Below are 16,974 nucleotides of genomic sequence, written 5' to 3' on the forward strand. Positions count from 1 at the left end.
GTATTATATATATATATATGTATGTATGTATTGTATGTATGTATTATATTATATATATATTATTATATATTGTGTATGTATGTTATATATAGTATATATATGTATGTATATATTATGTATATATGTATGTATGTATATATATGTATATATGTATGTATGTATATATATGTATATATTATGTTATTGTATATTGTATTATATATTATGTTTATATTATGTTTATGTATGTATGTATTTATAATGTTATATGTATGTATGTATTATGTATGTATGATGTATATATGTATATGTTATGTGTATTGATGTATGTATGTATATATATGTATAATATGTTATGTGTATTGTATATTATGGTATGTGTATGTATGTATATTTAGTATATATTGTATGTATGTATATATAGATATTTATATGTATGTATGTTATTATATTTGTATTATATGTATGTAGTATATTGTATATATATGTTGTTGGGTATTATTATATGTATGTATGGTATTGTTGGTAATATATGTAATGTATGTATAGAGATAATATATGTATGTATGTTATATATATGTATATATATGTATATATGTGTATTATGTTATATATGTATGTATGTAAATATTTGGTATATTAGTATGTATGTGTATAATACTATGTATGTATGTGTATGTATGTTAAATATGTTGGTTTATATTATAATGATTATTGTATGTATGTATGTGTATATATATGTATGTATATGTATGTATGTGTATATATATGTATATATATATATATATATACACACTTTCTTTTTTCTTTTTTTTTAAATGAAATCTTAACATTCTTCATATTTTTTAAACATTTAATACATTTAAGATAGCGCTGCCGCTGACTTTCAAAGTATTTGCCATAAAGTCGGTAATGAGGGCGCACTTCAAAATGTTGGAGCGGCTGGCTTGACCGCAGTTCGAGCTTTAAGCGTAAGGTCATAAATGTTACTGCTGCTACTGCTTATTCCTGCCGTAATGTGGTACGTGATGTGCTGGCTGTTCATAGATGCTTTTTTAATCTATGTAATTAGCACTGTTTTATTACTGGTATTGTATGTTTCTTTTTGCTGTTCGACCGAAGTGTAACTGCTCACCATCGCAAGAGATTTTATCTCAGTGTTTTTGGCGTTTTTAGCCAAAAACTGGAAAACAATGGACACTTTTTCAGGAGATGAGTGGTAAATTATGACTCAAGAGGCAACAAGATATTGTAGTTTGTTAGCTATCTGACAACACTAAAAAGGGAAATTCAGTTTATCATGTGCACTCCATAAATATTTAGGCCATATATTTAAGACTGTTTGCTTATAAATACATAAATCTGGTTGTTCTATATTTAAAACACCTTGGGTTTATTACTATTAAATAAATCGCATTAGTTTTTCACAAATATGCATCACATGAAGTTTATTAGTTTATGTGAAACTATGTAATCCAAATGAATGGAAATTTCATAAATATTTGTGGTCATTTGCTACATAACAGAAGCAAAAGACACTCACAGGCCAAACATTTACCAAGAGCGCAGTGACACGTACTGAAAGTTTAAGCGCCACAATGGTGGAGTACCAGCCATCGTGGACTATCATTCCACTCCTACGCCGACAACACAGCTTTATGTCAATACCACAGTTGCAACTCCACCCTCATCATCACCAACATCTCCGTCACAACTGACCACCTGTCTGGAGAAGATAAAGGTATGGATGGAGCACAACGTCCTTCAACTGAACAGCTTCAAAAACGAAGCCATCCTGGTCGGCGCCCCTCACCAAACCCTATCATCATCCATAACCAGCATCACCTTCTCTGGCTCTAATATCACTCTCTCATCCCATCTCCATGTTCCCTTTGTCCTCTTGTCCTCACCATTGTCCACTGACTCATCTTGTCCTCCCCTCAGTTCTGGAGTTCCGCGGCAGGAAGGCCAGTTGACTCAACATGTTCAGAAAGCTGTTCAGAAAGAGAACCTGCTCTCAGCTGAGACTAAGCGTCAGTGACACAACAAGGCTTAAACGCACATCTGTCAAGTAAGTTCCCTCTGATGTCACTAAAGCATGCATACATAGAGCCGGTTCTGTCTGAACCATTCATTTGAGGTACAATTAAAATAAAATACACTCACAAAAATGCAAGCGATATGGTTCCATCACCATTGGTGCCAAGTAATACATACATCAGCCATAATATATATCATGCCAGTAATTAAGAAGATATTGTTTATTTTTCCCACGTATGGGAAATTCCCTTCACACAGTAGCACATAATTAGACAAGAATGTATACAAAAAGCAGTATTAAGAGAATATACAAAAAATAACACGCTCTGAAAAATATATAGAGGAAAATAGAAATATTTAAAATGGATGTTGAGTTAAAACACTGGTATTCTGTGAAAGTATTCTAAAATATATTGTTTGAGGCCATTGTGTTGAGTTTGTGTATTTTAAAAAGCTTTTCGCTACAGAACCCTGGGAGAGACAATACTCAACAAAAGACAACAAGACAGACAAGACATTTAAAGTATTATTATAGGATATCATTTCCTGATTACTATTTTTGGACGTTACGATGATTCAAATGTAATGATAAATAAGTAGGGACACCTTGATAATGTACATGATCTACTTTTTTAACAGGTTTGACTGCTCTGCCCCCTCTACTGCTCTTTCTGCTTCGGCTCAGATACCTGCACCCCCCATACCTCCCCTTAGTAACACCAGACTCAATAGCACCTCCCCATCACTTCCACAGTCACTGCTGCAAACAAGTGCTAAGGAGACAGCAAAGCTAAAGAGCCACCGTCCCAACAGAGGAGCTGGACCAGACAGTGTCCCCAAGATTACTCAGGGCCTGTGCTTCTGAGCTGTGGGAGCCCCTTCAGCATGTATTTAACCTGGACCTACACCTTAGGAGGGTCCCCCTATGGTGGAAGACATCATGCATCATCCCTGTCCTATCTGTGGGAATGACAGGTCAGCAAAGGTGATACCCTAGTGACTGCTCTTATAGCTGTAACAAGTTAGTGAGCATGAATTAACACAATACCAACTAGTCAGAAGATAACATGTCTGTCCTGTTTGAACAGTATTGGCCCAGACAAGCTCACGGCTAACTAGCTGCTAGCTTTCGCTAATGACTGAAAAGCTGTTTGTGTTTAAATGTTGAAAATGTGCAGGTTGCCTTCTCCATTAGTTTACAACATACTGCACAACATACCTCGGAATGAAATTCCCATATCCTTTACTTTATTTAGCTATATATGTAACTTTATTTAACTGCCTTAAATGTCAATCGTTTATATTTACAAGTTTGACCAACTTAACCCTGACTTGTTTTAGGCTAAAAATACAAATTATTATTTGCAGTTCAACTATAGACCCCTTCACAGTTTGTAAGCAATGTGAAAATAAGATAATTCTGTAATTTATCCCACAGTGACACTGACCCTAGCCAAATACTAAGCTAGAGTAAAACAGTTAGAAAAGATGAGGATGAGTGGCCTCCACCTGTAAAACATTCCTGTTTTAGGGGTCATCTCATTGTTGCCCCTCTAGAGCATCTGTTGTTGATTCCATTAACACTAAAACAGCTGAAACATTTTACCAACATCCTTTACTACTTAACTGACCAGATCAACATCCCAGAAGTTTAACTGAGTTGATGCTATACTGGGATTAATTGTTTTGAGCAGTGTTCATACGTATTGGCCACCAATGTGTTTGGTTGGAGTAAGTTAGAGAGATCCTGTCTGAAAGCCAGTGTTATTTGACAGATGCCACAGTTGGATCATAGCTGGATTAAAACTTGCTTCATCAGGCTCCTTCTGTTTGCTCAAAAAGTATTAAAACACTGGTTTTGTGTGAAGCAACTTGTCTAACATGTAAAAATGTCCTGTTACTCAGAAGTTTTTATTCTTTCACAGCTGTTGTGGCCTGAGTCAAACTATCATGTACAAGACCTAAACTAATATAAATCGTATGTAAACTAACTATTTAGTCCTGCCTCTATCTTCTCGTCAACCCTTAAGAGAACTAAAAGAGCTGTGTTGTTCTTGAGCTCTCAAACACGTCATAAATCAGTTGTGACTGCAGAAACACAAAAGACAGGTGACAAAAGGGTTTCATTTAATTTAACGTAATTTAATTTAATTTACACTAGTGTGAAAAACAGTTTGCACCCTTCCTGATTTTTCACTTTTTACATGTTTGTCACACCTAAATGTTTCAGATCATCAAATAAATGTAACGTATGAGACATGATAACACAAGTAAACAGAACAATTTTTAAATGAAGGTTTTCATTATTAAAGGTAAAAAGAATCCAAACCTAGAGTGAATCAATGATTGTCCCCTAAACCTAATAACTGGTTGTTCTAACCTTAGCGGCAACAACTGCAATCAAGAGTTTGCGATAAGTTGCAATGAGTCTTTTACAGCGTTGTGGAGAAATTCTGGTCCACTCCTCTTTGCAGAATTGTTGTAATTCAGCCACATTGGAGGGTTGTCCAGCATTAAACAGCCTTTTTAAGGTGGTGCCACAGCATCTGAACAGGATTCAGGTCCGGACTTTGACTAGGCTACTCCGAAGACTTCATTCACCTGTTCTCAATCGACAAATCACTTAAATAAGACCTGTCTGACAAAGTGAAGTGGACCAAAGATCCTCAGAAGCTAGACATCATGCCGAGAGCCAAAGAAATTCAGGAACAAACGAGAAAGAAAGTAAATGAGATCCATCAGTTAGAAAAGGTTCTAAATCCATTTCTAAAGCTTTGGGACTCCAGAGAACCACAGCGAGAGCCATTATCCACAAATGGTGAAAACACAGAACAGTGGTGAACCTTCCCAGGAGTGGCTGACCGACCAAAATAAACTCGAGACCGCAGCGACGACTCCTCCAAGAGGTCACAAAAAACAAGGACGACGACGACGACGACAACAACAACAACAAAAACAACAACATGGTTTCTTCAGCAAGATCCAAAACACACCGGTTAGTCAACTTCTAAATGGAAAACCAAAATAAAGACTTTGGAGTGACCTCATCAAAGTCCGGACCTGAATCCTGTTCAGATGCTGTGGCACCACCTTAAAAAGTCTGTTTAATGCTGGAAAACTCTCCAGTGTGGCTGAATTACAACAATTCTACAGAACAAAAGTGGGTCACAATTTCTCCACAACAGTGTAAAAAACTCATCACAACTTATCACAAGCGCTTGATTGTAGTTGTTGCTGCTGAGGGTTTTACTAGTTATTAGGTTTAGGAGGCCTCACTTTTTCACACAGGGTCATGTAGGTTTGGATTTTGTTGAAAACCTTTATGTAAAAACTGTTAATGCCTTTTTCCTGCCTGCTCTTTCTGTCTGTATCACCTTACCTTCTCTTATCTTATTTTATCTTGTGTTATCTTACCTTGTCATATCTTATCTTGTCTTTGACTTATATTTAAAATTGTTTGATCTGAAACATTTAGGTAATAAACATGCAAAAAAGAAAAGAAAATCTGGAAGGGTGAAAACACTTTTTCACACCACTGTAATTTTGGATTTTAATTTTCAATTCAATTCAATTTAATTTAATTTTTCAGATTCAAATTTGAACTTAAATCGAATTTGATTAAATGTCCACATGTAGACTGTGGGAAGGGAGAAACCGGAGTTCCCGGAGAAAACCCATGCACACATGGGGAGAACTTGCAAACATACAAATTGCTCCACCATGTGGCTCATCCTAGGATCCGTGGAGGCCTTGGTGGCCTTCCTCACTCCATGGGGCCAACCCTGCTGCTGAAGGTCCTCTTCACCCAAGAGAAGAAGCGTCTGAAGCAGTTCTTCTTTTTCTTCTTCTTCTTTGGGACTTTGCCGTCATCTGAAAAACAGCAAACATGAAATACTCCAGAAATACTCAAACCTAAAAACAACAACAATGTGGAAAGCTTCGACAATTTGAAAAACAAGTCAGCATGACTTGTTCTCACCTAAGGTGACGGTCTGGAGGTCTGTGTCTGCAGGGTTGCTGGTGGAGTCATCGGTCCAAGCAGGAGCTGGTGTAGGAAGTGGACTAAACGCACAAATGAACTCTGAGTCACTATGTCAGTCCTGTTTAGAGCTTGGTTTGTCTCCTCTGACGGAGGAATACATGTCTCTAAAACATTTGGGGAAAGAGTTTTACCTCAGGTCAGGGACCTCATCAGCCTCATCTTCCAAGTGGATCCTGTTCTCGGGGTCTGCAGGCTGAACCAAGATGACTCCTGGTGGCAGAGCCTCGTGGCTGCTGTTGAATGAAGGCAAACCATTAATCACTTGTAGCAGAGGCAGCTGTCGGGATATGGGAGCAAACATGTAATGACTGATGTGACATTAGGATGTGGACTAATCACATGGATGCACACTGAGTTTGTATGTTTGTCCTGTTTAGTTTAGTTTAGTTTGTCTCCTCTGGTGGAGCCATGAGTTTCTCTAGAAGAAAGACCTTTACCTCAGGTCAGAGTCCTCATCAGCCTCATCTCCCAAGTGGATCCTGTTCTCGGGGTCTGCAGGCTGAACCAAGATGACTCCTGGTGGCAGAGCCTCACTTATACTGTTGAACGAAAACGTACAATTAATTAATCTAATGTCTAATGTTGACCCTGATGAAGGAGGAGTTTACACTAACTTGTCTTCAGTTTGAGTCCCTGCGTCCATCTGACTCTGGCTGGTGGTGGCTTCAGGTTGATTGCTACTAAAAATAAATAAATCTCACATTGATGAGTTCATGATCAGAAAGCAGAGTACACAAAGATGCAATGAGCCAAATGAGTCATATGTTCTGTACCTGCTGGGCCCACTGAGGGTGGAGGTGTTGTTTAAGTAGCTTTTGGTAATGAAAGGATGTTTGAGGATCCCACTAGGGGTGATCCTGTCCTTTTCATCCCACTGGAGCATCGCCTTCAGCAGCTCAACACACTCCCTCCTCTCATCTTCCTCTCTTGGGTTGTCTCTCTCCAGACGCATCTAGTTTAGGAAACATTTGGAGAACACAACTGTGATCAGGACCTCCCTAAAGCATGAATTCTAGACACAATGCATGTACGTCCCTTTTCAGCAGTCGGGTACAGCTTCATCAAACACTGACCGTTTTTGTTTGGTCCAAGGAGGAGACCGTGCTAGTCCAGCTGTCTGCTAAATTGTTATCCAGGCCCCACACCTGGTAGTACTCCCCAGGGGTCTAAATGAAGAGAAGATGCTAAACATTTGAAACACTGACTTATAAAACCTTTATCTCATTAAGTGAAGAAAGGTCAATGATAAAATAGTTGCCAAAAAGTCACAGCTTGTGTATTGTACCTTCAGCTGCCACTGGCCGTCTATTCTCTTATAAAATATACGCGTGTTCCTCCCAATTTTAAGTAGATGATCCGGTGGTGGACCCAGGAGATCAGTGATGATTCTGAGCTGCACACATAGAACATCACCATGTTAGTCAGGAAGCTTTGTTTAGGCCCATGTTATCGCAAAGAATAGCAGAAAAGATCAGCTTCCAATCAGAAACACGTCCTGTTCACACTAAATACGTGTGTTACCACTGTGTTACAGCTACTTACTACATCATATTCATTGCTCGCTGGAAAGAGCACATCACAAAGCACCAGATTAGCCATTACACAGCCCAGTGACCAGATGTCGATGGCCTCTGAAAATGGCAGCCCCAGTAAGATTTCTGGTGCTCTGAGTGGGGAAAAAACAACATATTTAATGAGGTCAGTTACACTGTTACATTTGAAAGTGACACTAAAGTGTCAATCTCATCCTTCCAGTGTGATCACTGTGATGTTACCTGTGATCTAGTATCTGGAGAGTCTTTCCTGGCATCGCGTTCCACCTGAACATGGCTAAACCAAAGTCTATCAGTTTAACTCTGAAGGGTTGTCTCATGTGATCCACCATCATGATGTTGTCTAACTTCAGGTCCCCGTGGATCACACCGACACTCTTCAATGCCTCGAAAGCTACGGCCATCTGCAAGTGACAGAGGTCACATCAACACTGCTACTGATGCTCCACTTATAGCAACAGTTTGTTAAATTACACAGCAAAACGCTGGATTGTTCTACCAGTGAACAAGACAAGAATAAGTGCAGGACAGAGTTTGTCAGACCTGTTGAATAATGGTCCTGACGTCCTCCAGTCGCGCTGGTTGTCTCAGCGTATTCATGTAGTCCTCCAAGCTGATGTCCAACATCTCATACATCAGGCTGGTTGTTTCCAAGTCAGAATATTTCCCCTGATATCTGACGATGTTGGAGGAGTCCAGATCGTACTGCATGAGGGTTTTCATGATACGAGCCTGAAACATTTTTCAGTTTTTGTATCAGTTGTTCAATCCCCAGTTTTTAAAATAGTCATTTTTTAGGTGTCTGGTGACTAGTGGTGAGGCAATGTGGACAAATGTTGTACAGTTTGATTAACATGAAGCTCAGAAGTAAACAGTACCTCTGTTCAACATGTCTTGACTATATGCAATGAAAATGAACAGTGTCTCACCTCCCATTGTGCATGTCTGGAAAGACTCTCTGGAAAAACCTTTACTGCTACGGGCTCCTCACGTTCCTCGTTCACACATGCCAGCACTGTCCCGTAGCCGCCTTGTCCCAGGACTCGGACAAACCGGTGGCCCTTTGGGATGGTGAAGTGGCAGTTTGAGGAGCTCTCGATGGGGGAATTGGATGAACTGCTGCTGTCCATTTTTCTTTTGTCACACACAGCTGGAAGAGAAACATCATTTTATGATTCTACGTGACTAATAAAATAATCAATGAATCACTCAGTCAAAGCTGTTGCAAGCTCATGGTCAGATGGTTAAAAGTTGAACAGCATTACATCCAGATAAAGTAGATAACATACAATGTTGAGTGAAATTGATGAAACAAGACATAAAAGCCCAGATCCTCAGTCAGACTGTTCCTACAGGTTAGAGCATGAAAAGTAAAGGTGTTTGTTACTTCACTCTCAGACACCAACAGTCACCGTGTTTCTTCTTACATGGTTCATATCCCTGCAGTAACAGCTCTGTGTTACAGGAGAACTGGTTGGTTTTTGTTACCCAGCCAGGATCAAACCTGAACACATTATCAAACTACCACACGGTGTCAGTTTTCAGAGAGAAAAACTGACAGTACGTAAACTACGCTTTAATAAATTACAACTGCTTCACTGAGTGTTAGGTCCAATATCTGACAGTGTTAAAATACACAAAATACACAAGAAAGAGTAGATTTAATAGTTTCTTCTGAGCTCCTCTGCTTGGACATTGGAGACTATCTGGAGCTCCAAAACGTTTGCTGCATAATACAGAACAGTAGAGCTACTTACTTTGATAAAATGAAATAGTCTCAGATCAGGTTGAGTTGGTTTGAAGATGGGTGTCGTCGATTCGTTTCTCTCGTCGTCTCTCGTTCACTGTCTTGTAGACGTTCGTATTGATTCTGATCCTGATTTTGGTCCAGTTGGGCTGAAAAATAGAATCAGAGTGATGTGTGTTCTAGAACACCTCTGTGATGTCACTGTGATGTCACTGCTGCACCTGGCCCATGTCATAGAATTCTGAGTTAAGCAGAGGGTCAGTTCAACGTATGCAAACACTGGTGTGGTCATTGTGCACTAGCAAGATGTGGCACAAATACTAAAGTATTTTAATACCTGACCATCCATTAACCCTGGACATTTTCATCAGAATTAATGTTATGTATTTGGACTTTTATAGTGAAATTTCTTCATTCGTTCCTGTTTGCCACACAATAGTTCATGCCAAAAAGAGAAAAATGATGGAAAATGTTTACAAACATATTACAAAGACACTGACAACTGTAAAAGATTTGAAAAGGTGATTTCTTTCAAAAGATTTCTTTAAATCTTTAATTTCATGTAACAAAGTAACTTGTGCAATACAGCAATGTAACAGTAAGGAAACATTTCAACATTTCAACGTCAAGTAAACACTTAAAATACAATGGTTGACTTTAAACCTAGATTCTTTTTTCTGTTGTGGGGGTCTTCTTTTTGTTCCCCGTACTTGGAGCTGCAGTTTGTGTGTGTTGTGTGGGTCTTCTCTGTGATATTTAAGTCCATCATGCTGGACTGTGGCAGTCACACTCACTGTTTGTGCCACGGCTGCAGAAGCATGACAGCTCTCTTCATTGTGCCTTTTATTGTGGGAAGTTTTTCTGGAACAGCTACATCTTGTTTAAGAATGTCCTCCTCTGAGATCCAGAAGTACCTTATGGTTGAAGTTGTAGTTATTAATGTGTTGTAAAGGTCTTTTGGTGTTTGGATGTCTGCACCCATTTTAACCTTTTCATCCGCAGCCCGTTTTACAGCTGCACCAACTCCATCTGGTGCACCTTTCCCGTGAGCCTTTTCAGAGAAATTCCACGGGACCTTTTTGAAGTCCAAAATGAAGGGAAGTGTGCTCATAAGAAAGAAGTTTTTTTTGTTTCTATGTTGAGTCACAAGCCCGTCACTAATGAAGTGGACAGTAGTCAGGTTGGGGTTGTGCATCTTAATTTCCTTTAAAACTGGCTCCGTGTGTCCCCACACAGCTCGCTCGTCCTGCCTGAGGCTGTCTGAACTAGTTGCAAAACACTGTGTAGGCTACACTCGTGTGGATGGTGGCCAGTTGGCGGCTTCCGCCAAAATGGAAAGCCTGGATTTCCCTGTGAAGTTTGCACCCATAGTTTTCTGAGAAGTCCAGGTGGAATACTAATTCATTGCCTCTGATGCTGTCTTTGAGATGTCTGCACCCCTCAGCCTGGTGTAACCATGTGTAATGATGTTTGGCGACTAAATCAAGTTTAGCGTTCAGTTTTCCTCATAGGTCCTGCCATGTGCCGCTTTCATCCTTTTTGACAAAGTTGCTGTATTCTTTATCACCACTTGCGGTTTTGACCCACTGCTGCCATGTTGTGATGTTTTCTGCATGAATATTTACCTCGATTTCCTTATAGCAGCAGTCCACACAGACGTGATACATGCAGTCCTTTCTTTTGGGATCACACACTATAGTGGCCAGTAAATCGGAAACACTTCCCTTCACTAAGCCACTTTGGGCTAGTTTGTCAGCAAGGAGCTGAACATTTTCGTGGCCTATGCAGGTGCAGGTGTCACGGTCACTGGCTTTTGGCTCCGTGACATGGAAAGGACGGAGACGTAAAAACTGTCTGTATGAGAGTGTTGGTTCTGTTTTCGTTTCTTTATTGTACTGCTCATGGAGCTCTTTTTTTTTTTTCCAAATCTTTTTATTGAGGTTTTCCAACAAAGTGATTTTAGGTGTCATACAATGTCGGAAAAAAACATTCACAACAGTATGTCAGTCAGACCCCTAAACCCAATCCCATCCACCCATAAGACCACACACTTCAGGTCTAAACCACACTGGGACAGACAACATATAACGCACACAGAATAATAATAAATAAATAAAATTGTAAATAAATGAATCAAAAAATTAAATAAAATAACAACGGGGGGTGGGGGTTTCAAGTTTCAAATTATAAAGAACTTCTTTAACCCAGCGATTATATGATGGGGGGCGTGTGAGCTTCCAATCAAGAATAATCAGCCGGCGAGCCAGCAAGGTTGACAAACTCAGGGCCCGTCTCATCGCAGCAGAGAGGTTATTGTCAGGTGGGGAGCCAAAAATAGCGGATATTGGGTTAGGGGAAATAGTCTGACCATGGCAGGGGTCAGCAACCCAAAATGTTGAAAGAGCCATATTGGACCAAAAAAACAAAAAACAAATATGTCTGGAGCCGCAAAAAAGTAAAAGCCTTATAGAAGCCTTATATTGAAGGCAACACATGCTGTATGTATCTATAGTAGCTATATTAGCCTACTATCGAAATGACTAAGTTAACTACAAATACATAATGAGCCTTCATGATTAAATGTTTATTTTTCCTGCCGTGCATCCTGTAGAGAATGACGCACCACGTGACTACTCTGTTGTGCGATGCCGCCTCAAGTTTAACTTCATTACAATATTAATGAATTATGTTTCATTGCTGCTACAGAAGTAATGCAATCGCACTTTTTCTCTCACTCCCAACTGGGTACTCGGCTGCAAATGTAGCATGCCTTCCCTGAAAATGTCTTTCCACATCGCTCTTTTTGTTATTTGACAACTTCTCGCTACAGAGCAAACATTCAGGCAATCCTTCTGCATTAGCAATGAATGCAAATGATTCGGTCCAAGAAACGTTGAATCCTCTGTTCTCCTCAGTTATTTTTCTCTTTTTCCCTTTGGGATCCATGGCCCATCACACAGCCGCCGGTTTGTTTACAACAGCCACCTGCCTGGCATCCCGCCTTACTGATAGAAACGTGTGTCGCAGTCTATGACGTAAATCTTTGTTGACAGAAATGTTGAAACTTAAGATTTATTCTACACATTTTTACAGCATTGAAAAACGTTAATAATGTTTGTGTCATGTTTGTTTTCCTACAGAAACCATATTAAAACAAAAAATATATTTCTCTCCCCCATCTTTTTCCATTTTCAAACATTTTTGAAAAAACTTCGAGGGAGCCACTAGGGCCGCGCCAAAGAGCCGCGGGTTGCCGACCCCCGACCTATGGAATCAAAAATCCTTTGCCAGAAAGTCGTCAATTTAGGGCACAACTTAAACATGTGACAATGAGTAGCAGGGGATTGACTACACCGATTACAGGCATCACTAACTGTGGGATAGATTCTGGCCAGTTTCGCATTCGTGTAATGAATTCTATGGAGAACTTTACATTGAATCAGGCCATGGTGGGCACAGATGGAAGAGGTGTGGACTAAGTTAAGAGCAGAGGTCCATTGTTGATCTGTCAACACCACTGACAGGTCGTTTTCCCATGTGGTCCTGGTTAGTTTGAGAGAATCAAAGGGAGTCGACCAAAGAAAATTATACAAGACTGAAATGCATTTCTTTTGTTTGGGGTCCACAGCCAGTCGGGTGTCTGTCAAAGTTTCAGGGGGACGATTAGGGAAATGGGGAAAGTTCTTTTTGACAAAGTCTCTAATTTGAAAGAAGCGAAAGAGGTGGGAGCCTGGCAAATTAAATTTTGACGAGAGTTCTGTATAAGACGAAAAAATACCATCTGTGTACAGATCCTTAATGCTGATAATACCTTTAATGTGCCAAGTTTTAAAGGTTGGGTCTATGTTAGAGGGTTTGAAGGCGTGGTTTTCAAAAAGTGGTGAGAGGATGGATGGGCCCTGCAGGCCAAAGCTCTTCCGGAGTTGCTTCCATATTTTCAGTGAGGAGGACACAACTGGGTTTGCTCTCAGAAAGGTTACAGGAAGGGGAAGCTGGGAGCATAGGACGGAGCGTAAAGAGAGGTGCGAGGCTGCCCTTTCCAACTGTATCCAGGCAGGGAGGGAATTCTGTGCATCATCCATCCAACATAAGATTTTCTGCACATTAGCAGCCCAATAATATCGCCTCAGGTTCGGGAGTGCGAGGCCTCCATCTCTTTTGGAAGACTACAAGATTGTCTTTCGGATTCGAGACGGTTTATTTCCCCATAGAAATTGGATATTATCCCGTCTAGTTTGTCAAAAATGATTTAGTAATGTATATGGGGATGTGCTGGAAAAGGTAGAGGAATTTTGGCATGACAACCATCCTAATCAGATTTATCTGACCCGCGAGAGATGGTGGTAAAGTGGACCAGCGGCCGAAGTCACACTCAGTCCTTTCAACTACTCATGGAGCTCTTTTATGGTTTTCAGTGGGACTCTTCTCTGTATGTTCATTTTTTTTTTGGTCACAGTGTCTTTTTTCCTTGGCGGCAATCTGCTATTATCATCCCTACGCAAGAAGTGTGCAACCTGTGCCCTCTTAATTTCTGCCAGCTTCTTTGCTCCCCTTGGCTTGTGGGTCTCACTGACAGTTTTTATTTTGTTGGGCCTCTTGAGACGTTTTCTTACTTTCTCCTTTTCCTTGTTTGCCTGTGCAAGTTGCAATTTAAGTTGAACTACTTCATTCTTCAGTTTTGTCTTTTCTTTCTTTAATCTAGCAAGTCCATTTGATCTGTTATTTTCCTTTCTTTCCGGGGTAGATGAAGCAAGTGGCTGAGCATTCTCCTGTGGTTCATTTTGCTCCGTGGATTGGGGTGTGTGTGTGTTGTCTGTTCGTTTGGCTCACTGGATTGGGGTGTGTGTGTTTTAGGTTCATTTGTCTCACTGGGTTGAGGCTCAGGTTGAGGATCTTCAAGAGCAGATTCATTGATAGTTTCTGGTGTGTCTTCCATTAATTGATTAATCTGCCTCAGTCTTTCCCTCTGTCTCTTCTTGTTCATCCTCCACTGTTCTCTTTTCTTTTTTGCAGCAGAAGGAGTCATCAGATCAACAGGTCTTAGATTTAGATTTATGTTTGTAGTAGCTAGAAACAAAACAAATGACATATAGTTTGATCAATTACCTTGATGCCAATTGCTCTAGAAGAAATGTGCCCTAGCATAAGCTATCACATTGCTTGTTAGTTTACATAGGATTTATATTAGTTTAGGTCTTGTACATGATAGTTTGACTCAGGCCACAACAGCTGTGAAAGAATAAAAACTTCTGAGTAACAGGACATTTTTACATGTTAGACAAGTTGCTTCACACAAAACCAGTGTTTTAATACTTTTTGAGCAAACAGAAGGAGCCTGATGAAGCAAGTTTTAATCCAGCTATGATCCAACTGTGGCATCTGTCAAATAACACTGGCTTTCAGACAGGAGTCTCTCTAACTTACTCCAACCAAACACATTGGTGGCCAATACGTATGAACACTGCTCAAAACAATTAATCCCAGTATAGCATCAACTCAGTTAAACTTCTGGGATGTTGATCTGGTCAGTTAAGTAGTAAAGGGTGTTGGTAAAATGTTTCAGCTGTTTCAGTGTTAATGGAATTAACAACAGATGCTCTAGAGGGGCAACAATGAGATGACCCCTAAAACAGGAATGTTTTACAGGTGGAGGCCACTCATCCTCATCTTTTCTAACTGTTTTACTCTAGCTTAGTATTTGGCTAGGGTCAGTGTCACTGTGGGATAAATTACAGAATTATCTTATTTTCACATTGTTTACAAACTGTGAAGGGGTCTATAGTTGAACTGCAAATAATAATTTGTATTTTTAGCCTAAAACAAGTCAGGGTTAAGTTGGTCAAACTTGAAAATATAAACGATTGACATTTAAGGCAGTTAAATAAAGTTACATATATAGCTAAATAAAGTAAAGGATATGGGAATTTCATTCCGAGGTATGTTGTGCAGTATGTTGTAAACTAATGGAGAAGGCAACCTGCACATTTTCAACATTTAAACACAAACAGCTTTTCAGTCATTAGCGAAGGCTAGCAGCTAGTTAGCCGTGAGCTTGTCTGGGCCAATACTGTTCAAACAGGACAGACATGTTATCTTCTGACTAGTTGGTATTGTGTTAATTCATGCTCACTAACTTGTTACAGCTATAAGAATAGTCACTAGGGTATCACCTTTGCTGACCTGTCATTCCCACAGATAGGACAGGGATGATGCATGATGTCTTCCATCACAGGGGGACCCTCCTAAGGTGTAGGTCCAGGTTAAATACGTGCTGAAGGGGCTCCCACAGCTCAGAAGCACAGGCCCTGAGTAATCTTGAGGACACTGTCTGGTCCAGCTCCTCTGTTGGGACGGAGGTTCTTTAGCTTTGCTGTCTCCTTAGCACTTGTTTGCAGCAGTGACTGTGGAAGTGATGGGGAGGTGCTATTGAGTCTGGTTTTACTAAGGGGAGGTATGGGGGGTGCAGGTATCTCAGCCTACTTATTTTTCATTACACTTGAATCATTGTAACGTCCAAAAATAGTAATCAGGAAATAAATATTTCTATTTTCCTCTATATATTTTTCAGAGCGTGTTATTTTTTGCATATTTTGTATATTCTGTTAATACTGCTTTTTGTATACATTCTTGTCTAATTATGTGCTACTGTGTGAAGGGAATTTCCCATACGTGGGAAAAATAAACAATATCTTCTTAATTACTGGCTGATATATTAATATGTACTGATTTAATACCGTATGTATTGTAGGGAATGTATGTGTTACTTGGCACCAATAGTGATGGAACCGTATCACTCACATTTTTGTGAGTGTATTTTATTTTAATTCTACCTCAAATGAATGGTTCAGACAGAAACGGCTCTATGTATGCATGCTTTAGTGATATCAGAGGAAACTTACCTGACAGATGTGCGTTTAAGCCTTGTTGTGTCACTCTCCCGCTGACGCTTAGTCTCAGCTGAGAGCAGCTTTCTGAACATGTTGAGTCAACTGGCCTTCCTGCCGCGCAGCTACAGAATTGAGGGGAGGAGAAGATGAGTCATTGGACATGTGGGATAAACAACTGTTTGTCAACATGCAAATACAATTTATGGGTGTCCTTTTTAGTGTGCTACCATATATTGTGTGTCCACATTACTGATATGAATGTGCAAAGGTAAGAAATGTTTTCCTATGAAGGAAAGATTAACCTCAGTCAAAGATGTTTCTTGGGCTATATGTGAAGTGAGTATGGTGAACACCAGCCTCTACCTCTAACACTCTCCCAGGACAACCAATAAAGAGTTCTGCCTTTTCCAACCGACCACCAAGGTAGGAAATGTGCCTAGGTTGTAGCCACAATGGCTGCTTGAGTAGTTCATTGAGTGGCTACACAAAATCTAAGTGGTACTTCACTCTTTATCTGCTACTTTCTTCACTTGGTAGCTTTACATTGACAAACAGGACCCAAACAATATATGTATACTGTGTCGGACTTCCGTAGATAGATTTTTTCCACCTGGAAAAGGTTGTACTTTGCTTTACCATCCACTTTCCCTTTGTACATCAACAGCTGAACATAAATCTTCAAACAGTTTAAATGACCTTTACCTTGAAAGAGACAACAACTCTCTA

The 16,974-nt window shown here is 39.9% G+C and overlaps 1 protein-coding gene across 1 annotated transcript; it reads right to left on the reverse strand.

Moving 5' to 3' along the window:
* Positions 1-6,587: 6,587 nt before the first annotated feature.
* On the reverse strand, positions 6,588-9,577 carry LOC125017997 (homeodomain-interacting protein kinase 1-like). Its single transcript, XM_047601594.1, has 9 exons — positions 9,372-9,577; positions 8,544-8,764; positions 8,158-8,346; positions 7,837-8,018; positions 7,604-7,727; positions 7,347-7,454; positions 7,135-7,227; positions 6,835-7,013; positions 6,588-6,741 (listed from the first exon to the last, which is right to left on the reverse strand). Exons 2-9 carry the CDS (start codon positions 8,742-8,744, stop codon positions 6,666-6,668), a joined length of 1,152 nt encoding a protein of 383 aa, XP_047457550.1. The 5' UTR covers positions 8,745-8,764; positions 9,372-9,577; the 3' UTR covers positions 6,588-6,665.
* Between the last annotated feature and the right edge of the window lie 7,397 nt (positions 9,578-16,974).

The sequence above is a fragment of the Mugil cephalus genome, chromosome 12, assembly GCF_022458985.1.
Source record: "Mugil cephalus isolate CIBA_MC_2020 chromosome 12, CIBA_Mcephalus_1.1, whole genome shotgun sequence".
In the NCBI taxonomy this organism is placed as follows: Eukaryota; Metazoa; Chordata; class Actinopteri; order Mugiliformes; family Mugilidae; genus Mugil; species Mugil cephalus.